We start from the raw sequence: 21510 nt of genomic DNA on the forward strand, positions 1-21510 counted from the left end.
CTTCAAAAAGATAGAAATCACTCTATGGAAGATTGTCAGGTCACTCTTTATATGCTCTTGTTTCAACAGTTAAAAATCTTACAGAGCTTGTAACCACATAGAACATTTAAGAAACACATTACTGTATGAGGACCATCTAAAACTCGCATTAATAAGTCTCTCTCTAATAAATGATTTCCTAATTTGATTTTGAATAGTCTGGGCAACCAGGAACATGAGAGCTACATGGAGAACCTGATCCACCGGCTGCAGATGTATTCCTGTAACCTGGAGTGGCTGGATGAGGAACGCAGAGCTCTGTACAAAGCTGAGAGTGACAGAGCGGAGGCTTCTGCCTGGGTCTGAACACAACAAACACTGCAGAATCTCATCCTGATCATAATATATCAGTAACATATTGGTTATTGGCCAGCATTCCACATGCTCATTTTCCATATTTGTGTCATCTACTGCTCAATTAATGTTTAAAAAATCTAATTAGTTAAATGTAGCATAATCTTTAATAAATCTGTAAATAATTATCCATTTTTCACAGTATACATTGTAAATTTCTGATGCCTAAATGCATTTGTGTAGTTTCACCACACTGTGCCACTTCAGCACACCCACAGAGGTGGTGGACATGCTTAATGACATCTACAATAACAATCATGATGTCTGTGAGGTAGTTTTTGTTCACGTTTACTACTAATAATCCAGTAATTCCAAAGTGACATGTTTGTGTATCTCTTTCAGGTGGAGACAACTGGTGATGCATATATGGTGGTGTCTGGTCTTCCTCGACGCAATGGGAACAGGCATACAAAAGATATATGCTGCATGGCACTGGACATTCTAGCCTTCATGGGCATCTTCCTGGGATACCCTTGTGGATCCACATCAGTGTGCATTCAGGTAACGCTCTTCTGTGTCAGCAGCGCCACAAGGATACGTTTTCTACGTATATTTACGCTTCGATTTGAAAGAAAACAGCGCATCAGTGTAGTGCGGCTGACACAGAAGATCGTAATCTGCCTGCACACTGCTCAGATTCACCAAAATGGTGCTTCGCTGATGTGGAGTGACACAGAGGAGACAAATTGTTGAATAAAGTCTTTTTTTTCCTTTTTTCGTGTACAAAAAGTATTGTCGTTGCTTCATAACGTTACGGTTGAATCACTGATGGCAGATGGACTATTCTGACGATGTCTTTCATATTTTTATGGACCTTAACAGTGTATTTTTTTTGGCAGTCTATGGGACAGTCATAAGCCTCCCGGTTTTCATCCAAAATATCTTAAATTGTGTTCCGAAGACGAACAAAGCTTTTACAGATTTGGAACAACATGGTGGTAAGTGATTAATGACAAAATTTTCATTTTGGGGTGAAGTATCCCTTTAAAACTCGACTTTAAACTCATTACTTAGATTTCATCACTGTGAACTCTCCTCCTGGCAGGGAAAACTTCCAGAATCTGCAGCAGGACCTGTCTCAAATTATAAATACATGTGTGGAGAAGCAGCTCTCCAGCTTGTGGAAGAGAAAGACCCTTTGAGCACGCCACAGGAAGCTCATAGTGGAAGTGGAAATGGATTGCACAGAGCAGCCAGAATATCTAGACCTGGCCATTGGTGAATTTTAGCACATAGCTGTAAAGCCAACGCTAAACATTATACTAACACTCTGCCACATGAGCATCTTGCTAAGAGAACTGGATTTCATTGTAAATTGATTTAATGTATTTGGATTTATTAAAAACAAACAAACATGGTACTTACTGTTATAGAGTTGCATGCAGTGATTTTAAGCACTGTACAACAAACCGCAGCATATCTGCTGTTAGTCAGTGTTCATGGAGCATGTGAGTGTAACAATGTTTCATAGGTAAGATATTTCATTTTCATGTAAATATAATAAACGTGATAAACACTTCAGACAAGGCAGAATTTTTATGAAAAAAAAAAAAAATCCTTTGAACTTTATTTGAATTATTCTGATAACTATTTACACAATGTTGCTTGGACATCTAATTCATGAGAGAAACATAAATCTAATTTTCTTTGGCATACATACACTACTAAGGGTCTGTGCCCGGTTGCATGAAATATGCAGTGTGTATGAATTATATACATCATTTTACATTAAGTACACATATAAAGAAAACACAAAATAAAGAAAATTCTATGAACTTTTACACTAAGAAAAATAAAATAAGCCAATACACATCCCATATTTAATAAATAAGCATAATGTGAGAGCTCAGAGTGGAAGTATGGTATACACACTGCCTATAAATATAAAAAGTCAAACACGAAAGAAAGAAAGAAAGAAAGAAAGAAAGAAAGAAAGAAAGAAAGAAAGAAAGAAAGAAAGAGGGGAAACTATTACTTCATTTTGATGACACTATGTAACATAACATACATGAAACAAAAGCGTAAAAAATAAAATGGGCATTACACGTGTACAAAATAAAATTCAATATAAACCAAAACATCACCTGTGCCCTGACAAGCAACATAATCTGACATTTATTAGACTAAAATAAATACAAATGACGGCACAGTTTGATTATAAAAAAGGCCATATAAAATAATGCTATAAACACTTACAAGATAAACTTTAAAACTAAAACATACTTCTGAAATTAAATGCAGTGATAAGATTTGTTCAACACACCAGTACAAACTTTAAAGAAATTACTAGTGTACAGCACTGACACGCTATTAAGATATTTTGTTGTATCAAAACCTTTGCTGCTTCTACATCAGCTGCATCTAAACTGTTGGAGTCTGATATCTCTTTCATATAATTCACTGTTCTCTGTCTAGACACAATTATTATCCTCACAGTTCTAGAACAAAGTGGCAGCTAACGGGGACAGCGTAAGAATTGATTGACCCAGTAACACACTGAGCTACAAAACTGTGTTTTCAAACACCTCTTTCCTCTATATAAATACAGTTATAATCGGAATATGTCTTGTTGTGATTACAAACAGATTAAACATATGTTTACAAAAAGACAATTTAAAGTCAGTTTTGACTGATAATGCTGTCATCAAACATGACAACAAATTATTTTACCCATCCAAATACAGTTTCTAAACACTTAAGTGACATTTAAAACATTTAAAAATGAATTTGACTGCATTAAATATGAAATATCAAACCAAGTGGTATCTGCAAACAAATAAAGCATGACCTTTTCTCAGAAATAAGCATTTCTTTCAATAATTTTTTAATCGACTGGTCCCATGGCTATTTTTTAGCATATATATGATAAATGAAACTAGTTTCCCATGGTGTCCTATCAGAGTGACTACAAAAACCGAATAAACTTCCTTCGAAGAGCTGTTTTGCTTAAAAAGTGTGCTTGGGCTATCAGCCACTTGGTTTGCTATTCTGTTATATAATGATAATAATCACATTCATGTTTAACTGTGGCTTAAGTGTCCATACATGTTTTAGGGCCACTGTATCTTTGCAAACTACAGCATATTTAATAATAAACAAGCTTAGGCATGCAAACCAGCCCACAGCACATAAAAAACCCAAAGAATGCTATTATGCATGGATGTAGGCTAAAGGGAGCAAAAGGTGCTTTATCATTTGTTGATTTAAGCGATTTTGATTGCCAGGCTTTGTTCCTTTGAAAGCAATCTAGTCTTCACACAAAACACATTAACAAATGACGCATTATCATAATCCAGCACATTATCTGAACTTCATTTTAAGTAAACTCTGCACAGGACCTATTAAAAATCCATATACAGCAAACAAACGCAACCAGAACCACAACATCCCGAGCCCTGTAATATCATGACCTCTAATGACACCCTGACCTTCTAGCTGGCGCCAGCGACTATCAAAATGAACCGCCGCAGACTGTAAATGGGGCTGAAGTGCACTGCTGGTGGTTTGCCAGGGTGACACTGCTGGCACTTTACCCACAGCTGATGCTAAATGGAACATAACATGACCTGTTCATGTAGCAGAGCTGCCCTTCTTCTGCTACAATAAAAGTGCAAAACCTAAACTCTAAATATGAAATAAGTCTCATATCCACACAGTCTTTCCATCCTTGATGACAACGTATTTCCTGACTAAACCAGACTAAGTTCTTTTAGTTTTTGTTAAATGCTTTATATTTTGTGAAGTATCTCATAACTAGGTTGCACTCTTTGGTAACAGGCCATGTACTAAGATAGTAACTGTAAGTAACAGTGTCTTTTTTAATACCTTAGGTACACTTTGCTTTCAGAAACATTTCAATTTAAAACAATAAAATTTTTTGCTGCTGGATGTGAAGTTCTTGTCTCCCGCTAATACCCGTTGTTCAAAAAGTATGGCTATAAAGACAGCATTATGAGCACATGATAAAATGGATATCTAGAAAAATACATTTCTTTGTATCCTACATCCGGGATCCATGGATCTGGAACAGCTGCAAGAGAGTTGGAAAAGATCTTATAGACACAGAAATACACTACCGTTCAAGTGTTTGTGGTCAGTAAGATTTTTTTTTTTTTAATAAATAAATAAATTATATTATATTCAGAAATTGCATTAAATTGACCAAAAGTGACAAAGGCATTTATAATGTTAGAAAAGATTTCAAATAAATGCTGTTCTTCTCAATCTTATTGGTACTGATTCAAAGTCACAGTATCCACAAAAATATTTAGCAACAAAACTTTTTTCAGTATTAATAATAAGAAATGTTTGAGCACGAAATCAGCATATCAGCATGATTTCTGAAGGATCGTGTGACACTAAAGATTGGAGTAAAGGCTGCTGAAAATTCAGCTTCACAACACAGAAATAAAGTACATATTAAATGTAGCAAAGGGGTCATAAAATGCAGTTTCAGATTTTTATATTGTTTCAAGGTTAGTTCATAAAGTTTGCAAAGTTTGTTGTAAAAAAAAAGATCTAATATTTGTAAAAATCCTGATTTTAACTCTCTGTGAAAAACACTTAGCAGAAACTGAAGTAAAAGCCCACTGCTGTGATTGGCTAACTTCACTGCACCATATCCATTTATTTACTGATTGTATTAGCAACACTTACAGCGTTAAATGTTGGTTTGACGATTAAGATTCAAAATAAATGCATTTACCAGCATTGCCTCCGAGGACAAAACACACTGCCGTATTGTTCAATAAAAGATAATTTAAAAAACCAGTAGCATAAAAAAAAAAAAATAACCAATAAAAAAAACAATCTGTTGTAAAATGTGAAAAACAAACGAGAAAAAAACATTATTTTTCACTTTAGACTTGGCTAAAAGGCTGTGCAAAATTTTTGAAAGTGCAGTTTTTTGTTTTTTTTTGCATCCTACGGAGCCCCTAAATGGACCTTTGCAAAAATAAAAAATATACACAATATGTGTCCCTTTAGGGGCTCTGTAATATCCCCTGACAGAACAATGTCGGAGTTTGATGATCTTACTCAACATCTTTATCTGTGTTTTTGATCAGTCTTGGGTGAGCATAAGGGATGTCAAAAACATAAAAAAAATATTACAGACCCCAGACTTTTCTTTTAAATGGCAGTGTATATCTACAGAAATATTTAATTACTAATACTTTCTGATATGGGTAGTGTAGATTGTGAAATATGCCTCCTTGTATATTCCATGTAATACAAAGATAATTTTTTGCTGAAGATGTGGATATGGGTGGAGATGGCAGTGATACAATGGCAATTTATGGAACAGACGCTGTGCTAAATATTGAGGAGTTATTCAGTCACCATGTCAGGTCTGATGACCTGTGTTACAAATCCCATTTTAAAGCTATATTTATTCAAGTTGCATAATAGATTGTCTGCACACTTATGAATTGTGTTTAATGGAGTTACTTAAAAGTTACTTACGAGGGAAAATCATGCTTGGGAGTTTCTAGGAGGTGAAGGCTATTGCATTTCAATGCACTGTTTTCATAAAAGGCAAGTAAAACAACAACCTTACATGAGAGGACTATTTTTACAGTTAAACAATTTCATATAGATTTACTGTTGTTTATATGAGATTGTTTAATTTGGTGCACTAAAATGCAATGTACCGAAACCTTCCGACTGCTAGATTAAAGACATCTACCACTAATACAACCAACATGACGGCATTTCCTCACCAATTCCTTTGACACAAGTTTCTGCTAATCTCTAATCCACTCATTGGGGGTGGCATTTCTCTCTCCCTCTTCCTCCTCCTCCTCCTCCTCCTCTTCCTCCCTCGCTCCATCCTCCACCTGTGTGTCCGAGGTCTAGTTGTGTTATGAGTGGACAACAGGGTGAACAGAAACCGGAGGGATTGCAGCACGACAGATGATGGCATAGCAAAAAATGAAAAAGATTTATGAATATGTGAAGAGTAGGTGTGCAAATGGATCTCAAGGCTACTGCTGTGGAATGAGATGAAAAGATGCAGATTTTGTAGGTTGTAAGCATGTTTTGGAGGAATGAGTCACTGGAACTGTGCTTTAGTGTTTGTGAGATGGCACGATCAAAAATGGGGAGCATAAAATGAGTTTGTATGTCTGTAGGTCCTCCAACCTTAGTCTTGTGGCTCTGCTCTGTCCCCAAACCTCCACCTGAGGTATGCAGCTCTTTTGACACCACACAGAGGAATTCAGCCTGGTCCTCTGTTCCATAGCTGTAAGATGAGCCAATGTTCACCATCGAAACAGCCAAGAAAGAGAAAGAGAGAAGGTCTTTCATCATGAGAGGTACTTGAGACTGGAGGAAAGGGTAAGGAAATGAAGGAAAACATCAAGATGGATGCAATGTCTGGTCAGCTGTGCCAAAAACTTCTTCATTGCATCCTTAGAGAGATCAGAGAATTTGGGCAAATAGTCGTTTACCAACAGACTATTTGTGAGGTTTACCAAGTTTTCTTTTCAGTTTGATTTAGATGCAATGTACATCCAATGTAAATGGCTGTGCTTTAAAGCAAAATAATTAAAGGGACTTTAACAATTAAAGGGAGTTTAACATTGATAGTGTTGATATTGTCTTATTCTTAAGACTGGTGTGAATGATGTTTGCATGACTTTTTCACAATGTATGCATAATTTTTGTGTAAACTAGTGCTGTCAAAATAAGTGTGTTAACGCATAAAAAATATTTCATGCATTTAACAGAGTCGAAGCTAGGGTTGGCCACCCCACTCACAACTGCTGCTTCTGTCTTTTTCTTGACAAGAATTGCATTTGTTTAGACGCAGAATGTCTTTAAGACCACATCAAATAGGAGACTTTTCAGATGCGCACTCCAACTTTACCTCAGCGCCAGGCATTAATCAAACGAGCGTGGAAAAGGTACAGGTGACGAGGAGCTTCAGTAGAACATCACTGAACTGCGGTCAGATGAGAGGCCATTTCTCAATAAAAAAAATTTTTCCAGTCCTGTCAGCCGTTATACTGAGCTCGTAGCACGTGCTCTTCAATTGCACGCACAAATACGGTGGCGCGTACTGTATTATATTAAAGCATTATATCATATTAAAGCGCAAATGAAACTAAGAGCATGCAATGTCGTAGTTATGTTGTGAGTTAAGTCATAAAGTTACCAAAAAAAGGTGATTAAAGCTACCTTAAAACTGTGCATTCAAGTATTTGTTATATGAGTCACATTTAGGAACATGTCTCTGAAGTCTCCCTCATCTAACACACCCAATTCAACTTGCCAGCTCATTAGTAGAGACTTTAAACCTGAAGCGGACCAGAAAAGGTAAAGAGTTGTGAGAAAATACGATGGGTGTCAGATCTGCATCATGTTCAGTAGCAGCAGCTCTTAAGGCAGCCAAAATAACCTAATAACCCAGCTGCTGTGATGTCTGTCAATCAAAAACAAAAGAAAAAAAGCTTTAAGGATTCATCTATATTTAATTTAGAATTTAGTGTCTGATAACTTTATTCAATTTTTGTATATTTCCTTCTTGCTGAAGGGCACAGGTAGCTAAATATGACATTTATTATGATTGTTTTATTTGAAAATTGTTCACTAGAAGCTGTTTTATAAAGTCTAATAAATGTTAAAATTAATAGCTCTCAATTATAGCTGTTATGTTAAATGGCTATAGTCAATTATTAAATATTAGGAAAAAAATATTTTCTAGAGACATCTGTAGTATTGTTATCAGTGATACTCACCTACAGACATAAAAATAGATGCCACTAAACAAATATTTAAAAATAAACTGCATGTTGTTTCTACATTAATTTGAAGATTGAATGTGAAATTATTGCAATATAAAAGTTTTAAAAACTTTAATGTTAGGTGGGATTAATCATGATTAATTTCAGGAAAAATGTGCAATTGATTCTTTTTTTTCCGCTACTGTAAACTAATCTTTTTCTTATAATAAAAGGTTATAGATATTTAGCATTGATATTTAAATGTTGCAACTTTTAAATGTTGGTCTATGTACACATGCAGGTGGATGTTTTTGGATGTTGCATCATGTCTCACACTGTTTTTCAGTGACTCACACCATGAGCACTGCACTGCAAGGGGCTAGTTTAGATAGATAGTTTGCTCAAAAATTAACATTCTGTCATCATTTACTCTCACTCATTTCTTTCTTCTGTGCAGCACAAAAGAAGATGTTTTGAGAAACATCTGTTTGTTTGTTTTTTTGTCCATACAATGGAATCCAATAGGCAGGCACCAACATTGTTTGGTTCCTCAAAAAATATTTTCTGTTTCACAGAAGAAAGAAACAAATAAAACATACTAATACAAACACACTAATCAAAAAAACATAAATACAATCTTTGAACTAAAAATATTATGAAAATACATGTCTTGGTATATGGTGGGCCATAAATCAACCTTATTACTTACTACTTACTGATATGCAAAACTACATACTGACAAAGCCGGAATAATATCACATAATTTGTTATTTTACAAAAAAAAAAAAAGAAGGGAAAAAAACGCATAATATGATTAAAAGGGTTTGGTGCAACTGACCATGTAAAATCCAGTTGAATGCAAATTTAAAAAGTTTAATTTCAGACGTTAGCTACATTACTGGACTCTGAATCTGAGGGGAGAATTGGACACTGGGAGCATTAGGATCAGGTGAAGGGAAATCGACTCAGTGTCAGTCCAACCCACAGTCCAGAGCAGTCCGGGGCGGGGTTTTCGGCAGGTGCGCACGCTGACCTGCTCAAACTTCCAGCCGTCCGACATTGTGGACACCATCTGGGTCAGCTCCTCTTCCTGACACTGCAACACCCGGTACACATGCTTTGGTGGTACCTGCTGTACGAGAGACGGAGAGAGAGGGTGAAGACTGGTGAAGTGTAAAAAAAGAAATGTGGTGGGAAGTAAAGGATGATGGCAAAAGGCAAGTATGAAAAGAAAAGCAAGAGTGGGTGGGAAACTGACGGCTGTTGCATAAGCACACAAATATAGTCATTCATGTACAGTAGAAACTGAGATGGACAGAAATAGTGCGAGAAAGTGAATTAGTTGATAATAATGAAAAAGAGAAAATAAAGCTATATTTTGGGACAATTAAGGTACGTGGAGGCATGATAAAGGCCCTCCTCATTACCTGTGTGGCCTTGGAGTCTCGCTCAAGAATCCTCTCTTTGATTAATTTAATCAGCGGTGTGATGTTGTAGAATTCTGCCTCCTCCAAGACACCTGAAGGCACAGACACTTGGATTTTGCTACAGTTATGTGGTGTTTTAACTAGATATGCTCCAATATTCAAATTCCAAATAAATTAAAAATAAAGCAATAACTAAAATGAAAAGTAAATTTCACTACATTATAATGTACAGTCTGAAAAATGGATATTCATTTGGAGATTTGCTAAATATATTCAAGTGTTTTTCAAAGATCAAATTAGATGAAGGCAAAGTTCATTTAAATACAAAAAACAGGGGAAATGAGAATGTACAATTAAGTATCTAAACTCAGCTGATAGTGCTGTTAACTAAAACTATTATTAAAACACTTTCATAATTTCAAATAAAACTGTAATAAAATTAAATATAAATAGGTAAAAAACCTATATATTGACGACTAACTGAAAGTACTTAAATTACAAAAACTTAAATGAAAATCAATAAAAACTAAATAGAAATGTTTAAAAAAACACTTACGAAAAGAAATTAAAATAAAATGAAAACTAAAATATAAAAATAAAAACTAATTCAAAATATATACTATAATAGTATATTAATACTAATAAAATAGCAGTCAAATAGTACTGATAAATTAAAAAATAAATTAAATTAAATAATCATATGGTACAGATGCATTCCTAATTATGATGTGTTAATATTAAATATATATTATATAGTATAATATTAAAATATGGCCATCCATTTTAAAAAGCATAGACTAACAACTGTTAAGAAAGTGAATAAACAGACCTTCTTCTGCCAACTCCTTGTTATAAACCAGCTTCCCATGTCGCAGATAGTTGAGTATGGGACCAAAATAGGTGGGGTCTCGGTCAATCACATAAGCACCAGTTTCATCCTACGCAAAGAGATCACAGCTCTCTCAATAATAAGATATTTCATTATTTGCTATATAAATGTATAAATATCATTTTGTCAAATACGTAGGCTTAATATTATGTAAAAATAAATACACATTGTTTAATCATAATGCATTTAACATTTTACTAATATTAGATATTGTTACTATTTAATAATGTGGTGACTGTCAGAAAATTCCCTATGTAAATGTACCACTGACTCAGTGCTGAAGCTGTTTAACTGATGTACGGGATGTACTGAACAGTACATAGCCCCAGGGGATAAAAATGTGACTTGGCACAAGAGAGAAAAGAAAGGGCAAAGGGCATGTGGAAAGTGGCAGTGAGCGCAGGTCACATTAGCATGGCCACAGGCATTGTCCCAGAATGGCTGAGGGTTTCCTCTCTGCAATGAATGAACCTCGGCACAGCTCTAGCAAGAGCAGGACATCATGTAGTCTACAACATGCCCTACAGAGAACATTACACAACTGAGCACTCAAAACCCACAAACAGCAATAAGAAAAAAAGAGAGTGCACAAAAGCGCACTAGAGAGAAAAAGGTAAAAAGAAAGATGTTGGCGTAACAGACTGAATAGAGGCACTGCAATGTTATAAACACTTAAGATAACTCACTCTGCAGATTCACAACATGAACATGAGCAACATACCTACACAAAGAAGTTATTTATCATGTATAGAAAATGAACACCGAGCACAAAAACAGAGTGGCTTTGGCAAGTCAGAAATGTTAAATACTTGTTTCTTATGCTCACCAAGGCTGCATTTGTTTGATCAAAAATACAGTGAAAACAGTAATATTTGTAATATTATTACCATTTAACATAATTGTTTTAATTTTTTTAAAATGTAATATTTTTCTGTTATGGTAAAGCTGAATTTTCAGCAGCCATTACTCCAGTTTTCAGTGTCACATGACCCTTCAGAAATCATTCTAATATGCATATTTTGTGTTCAGGAAATATTTATTGTTATTATCAATGCTGAAAACAGTTGTGCTGCTTTTTTGTGTAAACTGGGATAATTTTTTTCAGTATTCTTTGATGAACAGAAAGTTCAAAAGAGCCTCATTTATTTAAAATATGATTCTTTTGTAAAATTATAAATGTCTTTACTGTCATTTTTGATCAATTTAACATGACCTTGCTTAACAAAGGTATTATTATTATTTTTAATTTGAACAGTAGTGTATAGTTTCAAATAAATAATGTAACATACAGTTGCATGGCCCGTATGCAATATTTATGCCTGGTAAATTTTCTTATTTAACCTTCCATTCATTTTGGACCCTGCATGTGACTCACTCCAGATTCACAACATGGACATGAGCAACAAACTAATTATCATATAGTTAAAATAGCATCAACAAATATTTTCATTAGCTGCACAAAATCTCAAAGACAATAGTAGCACAGAACATCATTTGCCGTTTGCACACACATACAAAAAATCCCATTTTCAAAACAGGAAGTGCAGCAGACAGCCTCACATAAGACATGACTAGACCTGACAGCAGGCATGACAACACCTGCGCATGACTCCTGCAGTGAGTCAGAAGAGACAAACTGGCCCCCCGCTCAGCACTTCACAACAACAAGAGGATTTTACACATGATACTACTGTATATGTCCTAAACACACAAAAATCAAACATGTCCGCTACCTGTCCGTGCTCGAATCGTCTTGCATTAACATTAAACTCTGCAGTTGCTCAATGAAGTATAAGAAACAGGTCCCAATGGGGAACTAGCTGCATCCCATGGGAAATACCCGGTAGGCAAACAAAGAGCTTATTAATTTCAAAACAGAACTGCATAATAACCTGTGCCATGCAAAGCCTAACAGCATGCTATAAGAAGGCCGAAACAATTATTTAAACTTCATCAATTCTGGCTTATGCACATATTCATTCAAAATGTTGAACTAGCTGATAATATTCTCTATAATAACAGCCAAAACCTCCTCATGACAAAAAAAAAGACATGTCTTAAAAGGGTTGTGCACCCAAAAATGGAAATTCTGTCTTCATTTACTCATCCTCATGATATTCCAAAACTGTATGATTTACTTTCTTCTGTGGAATATAAAAGAAGATATTTTGAAGTAACCAAACTGTTTTGTTCCCATTGAGTTCCATTGTATAGTCAAAAAAACAAACAAACAACAGAAGTCAATAGAAAACAAAACTGTTTGGTTACCAACATTCTTCAAAAATCATCTTTTAAGAAAATCATATGATTTTGGAATGACATGAAGACAGAATTTTTGATTACAATTTCTCAATTTTCAAATTCTCAATTACATACAATTTTCTGTGCACAACAATTGCTCAACACAATGATTATACAATAATTTATCTATATCAACTTTTTAAAACTATTATAAAGGAAAAATGCATGTAAACCACCATGAAGAACAGACCAGGCCAGGAATAGAACAGAGAAGCCTCCATAGATATTTTTGTGCAGAGGGCTGGAAGTCTTCAAGGTGCCATGACTCTAATCTCATTAGAAGAGTGACATGAGCAGTGAGAGAGCACACAACAGCACAGCAGCCAGTAATAACTGATCTGTGATGGGAGATCGTCTGTGCCTCATCACTTACTGTGGCGATGGAGGTGCCTTGAGTGTGGAATAAGAGGGAATATAAGAGGATAGCTTGGGAGGGGGTGGATACTGTGAAGGCAGAGTACCATCTGTTAAGTCTAATACTTTTTGTATGCCTTAATGCTGTAAGAATAAATGGGAGCTAAAAATAAAAATAACATATACTGTATATGTGTAAAGCTCACAACATTTCAACCAAAAATTGAAAGGAAAAGGAAAAAAATACTTGAAGAAGAAAATTATTATATGCATTTTTGACATTATTTTCATGATAAAAAATTACTCATTACGGTCCTCATTACTGTAATATGGAGAAAAAAATATATATAATTAAAACTGTATTTACCATTGACGGTGGCACATGGGAGAACATATGGTGCCACGTCAAAAATATATCCATTTGTATATGCAAAAAAAATACAATTCAATACAAAATCATCTATAGATTTAATATATTCTCCATCTGCTTGCCTTTTTTATTCTCTCATTGCCATGATGTTTAAAATGTAAAACAGGAATAAGTACCTTATTGCAGGTTGTAGGTATTGGAAATATTGAAAATTATATTTTACATCTAACTAGAATTACATCCAGTTTTAGGCCTTCCAAGCAGACACAAAGACATCTGCCAACAGTTTAATATATTAACCTTTGCTGCCAGAAGAAGAAAAAAATATTGCAGTGGGTCAGTGATAAGGCCCCCTTCACATAAGAGTTGGCATAAGGGGATATTTGCTTTGGTCCCACTGGAACTCCTGGCATGTGCTCTACATTCTGACAGATCAGTTCTATAAGATATGGATGCTTTATTTGGATTATCTTAGGCCTCATTTAACAAGAAGTATTCTAACCTTAAAGGGATACTCCATCCAAAAATGAAAATTCTGTCATTATTCACTCACCCTCATGTCATTCCAAAACTGTCTAACTTACTTTCTTCTGTGGAAGAAGATATTTGGAGAAATGTTTGTATCCATTCAAGGCTCCAATGTTGTTTGGTTGCCAACATTCTTCAAAATACCTTCTTTTGTGTTCCACATAAGAAAGAAAATGAATGAATACAGGTTTGGAATGACATGAGGATGAGTAAATGATGACAGAATTTTAATTGACTGTCCCTGCATGCTTTATTGGCTGTGTGTCTCACCAATGTAATAAATAATGTTAAAATGAAAATAATAATAATTATTATAATATGATTACATCAATTACTGCCCTTAATATATTCTCATAAAAAATATTGTATTAATTATACTGATATAAATAACTTATTGATATTGATATTGAATAACATAAACATTACGGTTTCATTATTATTATTAAATCGTTAAATATTAAACAAGTGAATAGTCAATAATAATAATATTATTATAAAAATAATATGCTTTATTATCTGCATGCAAAATACAAATTCATGAGATTCACCCTTATAATAAATTAAGGGTGTACTGATGATCAACCCATCAAGAGAACTAGACAAAATCAGCTTCAGGTGGATCACATTTTCAGCTAAAGGCATCATGGAGTAAAATATGTATATTTCTGGCTGATGCTGCTCAAATCCTCAAACACTGGGGGTCCGCATCATTAAGCAGCGCAGCACGTGCGCATCCATCTGACTGAAGACGCCCGCTGCATCATCAACACACAGTCATATATTAACATCACTCTTGGCTGTCTTACCGTGTCAGAATGTAAGTCCTGCTGCTGACACAGTCGGTACAGAAATGAAGTTTGTTCCTTTAGCAGCGTCTGTCGTGTCGTTAGAAACACCGTCCCCCCGACGTTGAGACGGACCCATTTGCCGTTATTGCCTCCGGTTGTATTAACCGTTGAACCGTTTCTTATGATATTTTCAGCCCCCCCGGGTTCAACAGTAGTGGATGTGGCTGTTGTGGCTCCCTCGCTTCCCTCGTTGTCTTTGTTGTTATTATTATTGTTGTTGTTATTGTTCAGATTGTTGTGTGTTGCTGAAAGAGATCTCGTTTCCGGTAAAGCCTGAGGCGCCGCCGTTTTTCCTTTGTCCTCCGTTGCCATTAGGCTACTACACTGAGGCTGGTGTGCGGTGTGTATGCGGACTGTCGGTGCGGCTCGGATGCTGTTCTAGTGCCGTTCCGTCTCCCGCAGCGAAGCGGCGTGCTGCTGGTTTTGTTTGTTTCACGGAAGTAGAATAAGCGCGGCAGTTGATTGGCTCGTTTCCTGCGACGTGTTCGCCCCGCCCACTTGTGCACGTTGATGCACTTGTTAGACGCAGAAACCTGCGCAGATTCTAGGATGCTGATGCTGATGTGTTTATGCATTAATAGCGATGAGTATTTAAGATTCTGCACTATGTTTAGGACAGTCGACTTGCTCTTTGGTACATTCTCAAGTGATTCTGATAAAAGGATTGGCAGGTTTTACACATACTTAAGTAAGCTAGTAGATGCAGATCGAGTGCTGCTGGTAAAGCAAAAGTGTAACAAGTCTAATACCGTTTGTTGTGCTGATAATATTAAATATGGGGGAATCAAAGATAAAAAGCTTTAAAAAGTGGCCATTGAAAACCAGCACGAACGACCACTATTCTGAATATTAAGGTGGGTTAGAAGGGTATTAATACTTTTAAGCCTTTTTTTGTTTTTACTAATTGTTTCACACTTTTGACCCCATATATAATTTCCAACACAAAATAAAATTGAACATCCATTTATTGTGTAGATTGATGGTGTAAATTCAACATTATTCATCCTGTAGTTAAAAATTATTCAGCGTGCAAAGACAGAGAATGATACTTTATTATAATTGATAATTTTAAAAGAATAGTTCACCCAAAATGAAAATTTGCTAAAAATGTATTTACCCTCAGGGCATCCAAGATATAGATGAGCTTGTTTCTTCATTGGAACAGATTTGGAGAAATTTAACATTATATAACTTGCTAACCAGTGAATCGGTGCCGTCAGAACGAGAACAGACAGCTGATAAACACTTAACAATCCATCTCCAATTAACATCTTGTGAAGTGAAAAGCTCTGTGTTTGTGATAAGCAAATCTATCATTAGGACGTTTTTAACTTATCAAGTCCTCTGTCAATGCTATTGCTTTTCTCCAGTGAAAAAGTTTGATGACACTGCTGATGTTGTTCAGCTCAGTTTATCTTAATCTTAAATGACTGCATTGATAAATTTTTTTATCTAATCTGTTAATATTTATGACTTTGAGCTTTGTCATTAACACAGACATATCAATTTGACTATCAAGTTAGGGCAAATATTGTTACTGTAGTCTTTTATTGCATAAACACATGCTCAGCACTGATTGGAAGTATTATGCATTCAATTGCAAAGTTTTATGGGGCAAAAATGTACCCAATGACTTTGTGAAACTTCCTGTAAATATATGATGCAAAGTCGGTTAAATGCTTTCCAAGTCTTGCATCTGTATCCTCTAGACTGCTGTTCATACACTGTACCAGACTACTATCAGCCTTAGCTTGATCTCTGGAACCAAACAGCAGGGGCTGCATGGTTGTATGTCTGAGGGATCCCATGATGAGCTGTCCGATTAAAATGGCTCCAAGAGAAAAGTGGAAGACCATTCTGAGTAGTGGGTCCATTCACAGTTTCAGCCAAAAACATCTGGGCCATGTGATAATCTGTAACCTAAGCAAAATTGCTTGCAAAAAAAGTTTTGAATAATTTCCAAAGAAAGAACCTAAACTCACCATTGTGCCTCATAATGTATTTTAAGGTATCCAGATTAGTGACTTTTCTCTGGTCCCTGCGGAAAATTTTAACACGTGGACAGAGGTCATATGAGAAGTCTTTCCCATACTTTTCCCACATCACACCGTAACCACTCATTCGGTAAATATCTGAGTGGAAAGGTATGTTGTAGGATGCCCAGTAACCTATTGAGATGATTGGTAAAGCATATGATCTTGTTAAATTCACCCTTCAGAGTGTGATTTTTTTTGCTCCCTACTTCTTACATCCTCTCAAATTAATTTCCAATGGACTGATCATATAATTTTTCTTGTTATAAAAATACTCAAATATTTTCAGATCCTCACCATGATGAAGCGTTGGTGACTGATCCAAGTACAACACCAAACCCGGAATCTGCTCCACAACAGTCAGACTCCAATCCTCAATCTGCCTTCCAAGGGAAACTCTTTTCAGATCCACCACCATATACTGGTTATTGTAGGTCCCTGATGAAAGTCATTCCAAAAATATTTGAAATTAATATAAAAGCTATACCAATATTATTCCATATAAGTATGGAAAAGAATCACCCCCCTTTAAAATAATCACATTTTGTTGCTTTGCAGCCTGAAATTTTTGAAAAAGGGGAAAAAAATAAGACGAACACAGTTTTTGTTTTATCCAGCTGTATTTAACTCAGTGAAACCTATAACATCCAAGTGAAAGATATAACACCAACATGTCAGGAAAAAAAACAAAACAAAAAAAAAACAGAATCACTGAGTTGGAAAAAGATCACCCCCTCTCCTAAAAAAAAAAAAAAAACTTAGCTATTTGACTTTCAACTGATCAGCTGTGGTCATTTTGATTAGCTTAGTATGAAAGGAGCTTTCCTGGAGCATTTCAGTTCTTGGTAGTGCAACTGAAGCAAACAATCAACTATGGGTGGCAAGACACTGTCAAAACATCTCCGGGATAAAGTTTTGGACAGGCACAAGTCAGGAGATGGATAAAAAAAAAAAAAAAAATAAATTCAAAGGATTTATCAATGCCTAGAATCACAGTGAAGTCTATTATTAAGAAGTGGAAGGTATTTGGTAGAACACAGATCCTCTCTGGATCAGGACATCGCTCTAAACTGGATGAAAGAGTCAGGAGGAAACTGCTCAGAGAGGCGACCGAGAGGCCTACAGCAACTCTGAAGCAGTTGCAGGAATTTATGACAAAGAGTGGTCATTGTGTGCATGACAACAATACCACAAATTCTCCATAAATGTAGCTTGAATGGGAGGGTTGCAAGAAAAAAGCCACTCCTCAAGAAAGGCCACATGCAGTCAAGACTGAGCTTTGCCAAAACACACCTTGAAGATTCTGATGCAGATGAGACTAAAATTGAATAATTTTTCCTCAACACCAAACGATATGTCTGGAGGAAATCCAATACAGCTCACCATCCAAATAAAACCATTCATACTGTAAAAGCATGGAGGTGGTAATATCTTGTTATGGGGGTGTTTCTCTGAAGAAGGGACTGGAGCACTTGTCAGGATAGAAGAAAAAATTTATGGGGCTGCTGCCCTCTGCCAGAAAGTTGTCAATTGGAAGAAAGTTAACCTTCCAACATGACAATGACCCAAAGCACACAACAAAACTGACCACACAGTGGTTGAAGGAGAAAAAGGTGAATGTCCTTGTATGGCCTAATCAGAGCCCAGACTTAAACCCCATTGAAAATCTGTGGAATAACTTGAAGACTGCAGTCCACAAACGCTCACCATCAAATTGAACTAAACTTGAGCAGTTCTGCAAAGAAGAGTGGACAAATATTGCAGTCTAGATGTGCAAAGTTAGTAGAGACAAATCCCAACAGACTAAAGGCTGTAATTAAAGCAAAAGGTGGTTAAACAAAATACTGACACAGTATAGGAGGTGATCCTTTTTCCAACTCAGTGATTCTGTTTTTTTATTTTTATTTTTTTCTGACATGTTGGTGTTATATCTTTCATTTGGATGTTATAAGTTGCACTGAGTAAATACAGCTGGATAAAACAAAAACTGTGTCTGTCTTCTGGCAGGCTGCAAAGCAACAAAATCTTATTTTAAAGGGGGATGATTCTTTTCTATACCCACTGTATAACTAAATTATTAGCAATTCCAGTGTGTATCTATTTCTGTAAGGTCAGTTCACCACAAAAATAACATTACTGTCATCATTTACTCATCCCCATTCAAAATTTTTGGTCACACTTTATTTTAAGATCCAGTTCTCACTATTAAAAAACATTTAACTATGACTTTTGCCTCAACTAACTCCTAATTTGCTGCTTATTAATAAGGTAATTGTTAAGTTTAGGTATTGGGTAGGATTAGAGATGTAGAATATGGTCCTGCTGAATATGTGCTTTATAAGTATTAATAAACAGCCAATATGTTAATAATAGGCATGTTAATAAGCAGCTAGTTAATAGAGAGAATTGGTCCCTATACTGAAGTGTTACCGCCTTTTTCTTTATTCTGTGGAAACAAAATAAGATATTTTGCAAAATGTTAGTGTTGTTTTGGACCCGACTGACTTTGATTGTAAGGACAAAAACAATTGAAACATTCTTCAAAATATCTTTGCGTACAGGAGAGGAAAGAAATGCATGCTTCGTTTGTGAAAGCTGAGGGTGGGACTGAGAAATTTAATGCTACAGCATACAGTCACATTCTAGAGAATTGTATGCTTTCAGCTCTGTAATGATGAAAGGCAACACCACAGAGCACTGCAAATATGGAACAAAATTTTTGCATATAATAATCCACATTTGCCTTGCGCATCTCTGTCTCACCTGAATTGTGCTTAGAAAATATTTGGGCGCATTGCTTCCCTATGCAGGCCAGCGCATGTGCTGCACGCACCCTCTTTGCCAGCCAAGCAAAGCCTCTGGGGTCATCACGGAGAACAGAGAGGAGCTGAACATGTTGTTAGGGGTCTGAGTTTAATTGAGATTTATACAGCATATTATACAGCAAACAACACTTTTTTTTTTTTTGTTAGGATAGGACAATATTTGTCTGAGATACAACTATTTGAAAATCTGGAATCTGAGGGTGCAAAAAAATCTAAATACATAGAAAATCACCTTTAAATTTTTCCAAATTAATTCTTAGCCATGCATATTACTAATCAAAAATAAAGTTTTGTTATATTTAAGGTTGGAAATTTACAAAATATCTTCATGGAACATGATCTTAACTTAATATCCTAACGATTTTTGGCATAAAAGAAAAATCCATAATTTTGACCCATACAATGTTTTTTTTTTTTGGCTATTGCTAAAAATAAACCCCAGCGACTTAAGTCTGGTTTTGTGGTCCAGGGTCACATATATGTGTTTAAGCAATAAAAATTCTACAATTTTGGAAAGTCTTTAAAACCTCTAAAAACATGAATACATACAGTGATGTATATGTAGGTTATTGTATGTTTAATATGAGTAATGTATTGTTTGGAGTCTGTACATACACTGCAAGTAGGTGTATTTTATCATACCTGACATTATTATTTTATTTTTGGAATAGTGCAACCTCATAAAGCGTTGGAGAGGTTTCATAAAACTATTATCCTTTATCATCTGAAGATACATATTTTAATAATAGTTTATCATCTGTCTGTGAATAAAAAGTTATTGGGCTGTTAATATACTGAAATGTTGTTTACTTTGGTTATTATTGCCCAGGGCAAAGTATTTTAGTACACTCAGACCTATTTTTCCTTGGGGAAAAGAAGTGTGTTTTATTGTGCACTTCAAAAAAATAGTGTAGTGTACTTGAAAAGTATATATTAAAAGTATATATGCAATATATTTATATAAAGATGTTCCTTAACTAATAAGTTAAAAATATAACTATACAATAATAAAATATTAAAATATTCACATAGGTACATTTTAAATCCTGTGTTTCAATAATCTTTTGTCATGTTTTAAAGAAGTACACTTACAAAAGCCAGACTAAATTGCCCGGACCCACCTCAGTCCCTAATATTAACCTAATATTAAAGCATACATACCCTAATATTACAGCATTTTTTTAAAAAATCTTTGTGAATGGATTTATGCCAGTAACATTAAACAGTCTACAGTATGTAAAGACACCTAAATGCCACTTCAGAAGCAATTCTTTGCCACCTTTGCCGTGTACACTTAGAAATATTTTAAAGCATATTCTTAAGTTTCCTCCTTTTTCACAAGGGTTAGTTAATAATTTTACGAGGCTGTAAGGTATCCTTCAAGGTATCCGGTCAAAAAGTATGTAAATTCATCACTCTCCTGGGATTGTCCATAACCAGCCTGCATTTCCAGGACTCCCAGTCCATCCAGAAACAGATGAACTGTCATTGAAATAACCAATGCATCTCCCTCCTCTTCCATTGCATCCTCTTTCAGCACCACAGACCTCTGAACAGCATCCCAATATACGGTGGCTCTCCGATCATCTGACAGCGCACAATGACAACAGAGATCACACTTTAGTAAGTGTTAGCGGTTTTATATGTGTGATTTTTATATTTATATAGCATTTTTATATTTATAGGCCCACATTTAGCTTTTAATCACCTGTTAGATCGCTAAGAAGCGTTTAAAAGATTTCCACCCCAGATGGGACTCGAACCCACAATCCCTGGCTTAGGTCGAAGCGCTATAACATTTTCAGCCAATCAAAAAGC

At 35.4% G+C, this 21510-nt stretch overlaps 1 protein-coding gene and 1 pseudogene across 5 annotated transcripts; both read right to left on the minus strand.

Annotated features, from left to right (window-relative positions):
• Positions 1–1938: 1938 nt before the first annotated feature.
• On the minus strand, positions 1939–15295 carry LOC109049269 (BTB/POZ domain-containing protein KCTD5-like). 5 transcript variants are annotated; one of them, XM_042767507.1, is made up of 7 exons: positions 14793–15295; positions 10374–10482; positions 9545–9636; positions 9103–9246; positions 6535–6660; positions 6114–6245; positions 1939–4423 (listed from the first exon to the last, which is right to left on the minus strand). In XM_042767507.1, exons 1-6 carry the CDS (start codon positions 15144–15146, stop codon positions 6138–6140), a joined length of 933 nt encoding a protein of 310 aa, XP_042623441.1. In that variant the 5' UTR covers positions 15147–15295; the 3' UTR covers positions 1939–4423; positions 6114–6137. The 5 variants fall into 5 exon arrangements, with proteins under 5 accessions (XP_042623441.1, XP_042623443.1, XP_042623440.1 ...); XM_042767509.1 differs by having other exon boundaries at positions 6535–6661; positions 9152–9246; positions 14793–15294; XM_042767506.1 differs by having other exon boundaries at positions 9103–9249; positions 14793–15294.
• A 1285-nt stretch (positions 15296–16580) lies between these two features.
• LOC122147131 lies at positions 16581–21214 on the minus strand (annotated as a pseudogene).
• Between the last annotated feature and the right edge of the window lie 296 nt (positions 21215–21510).

The sequence above is a fragment of the Cyprinus carpio genome, chromosome A12 (genome assembly GCF_018340385.1).
Source record: "Cyprinus carpio isolate SPL01 chromosome A12, ASM1834038v1, whole genome shotgun sequence".
Lineage (NCBI taxonomy): Eukaryota > Metazoa > Chordata > Actinopteri > Cypriniformes > Cyprinidae > Cyprinus > Cyprinus carpio.

What these genes read in the sequence shown, in the direction of transcription:
- LOC109049269 (XM_042767506.1), bottom strand. Translation starts at nt 15,146, where the DNA reads ATGGCAACGGAGGACAAAGGAAAAACGGCGGCGCCTCAGGCTTTACCG. An exon ending in AGGACTTACATTCTGACACG is followed by an intron (nt 10,483 to 14,792) that starts GTAAGACAGCCA and finishes CTCTTTGCGTAG; the next exon opens with GATGAAACTGGTGCTTATGT. An exon ending in GAGACTCCAAGGCCACACAG is followed by an intron (nt 9,250 to 9,544) that starts GTAATGAGGAGG and finishes TCTCTCGTACAG; the next exon opens with CAGGTACCACCAAAGCATGT.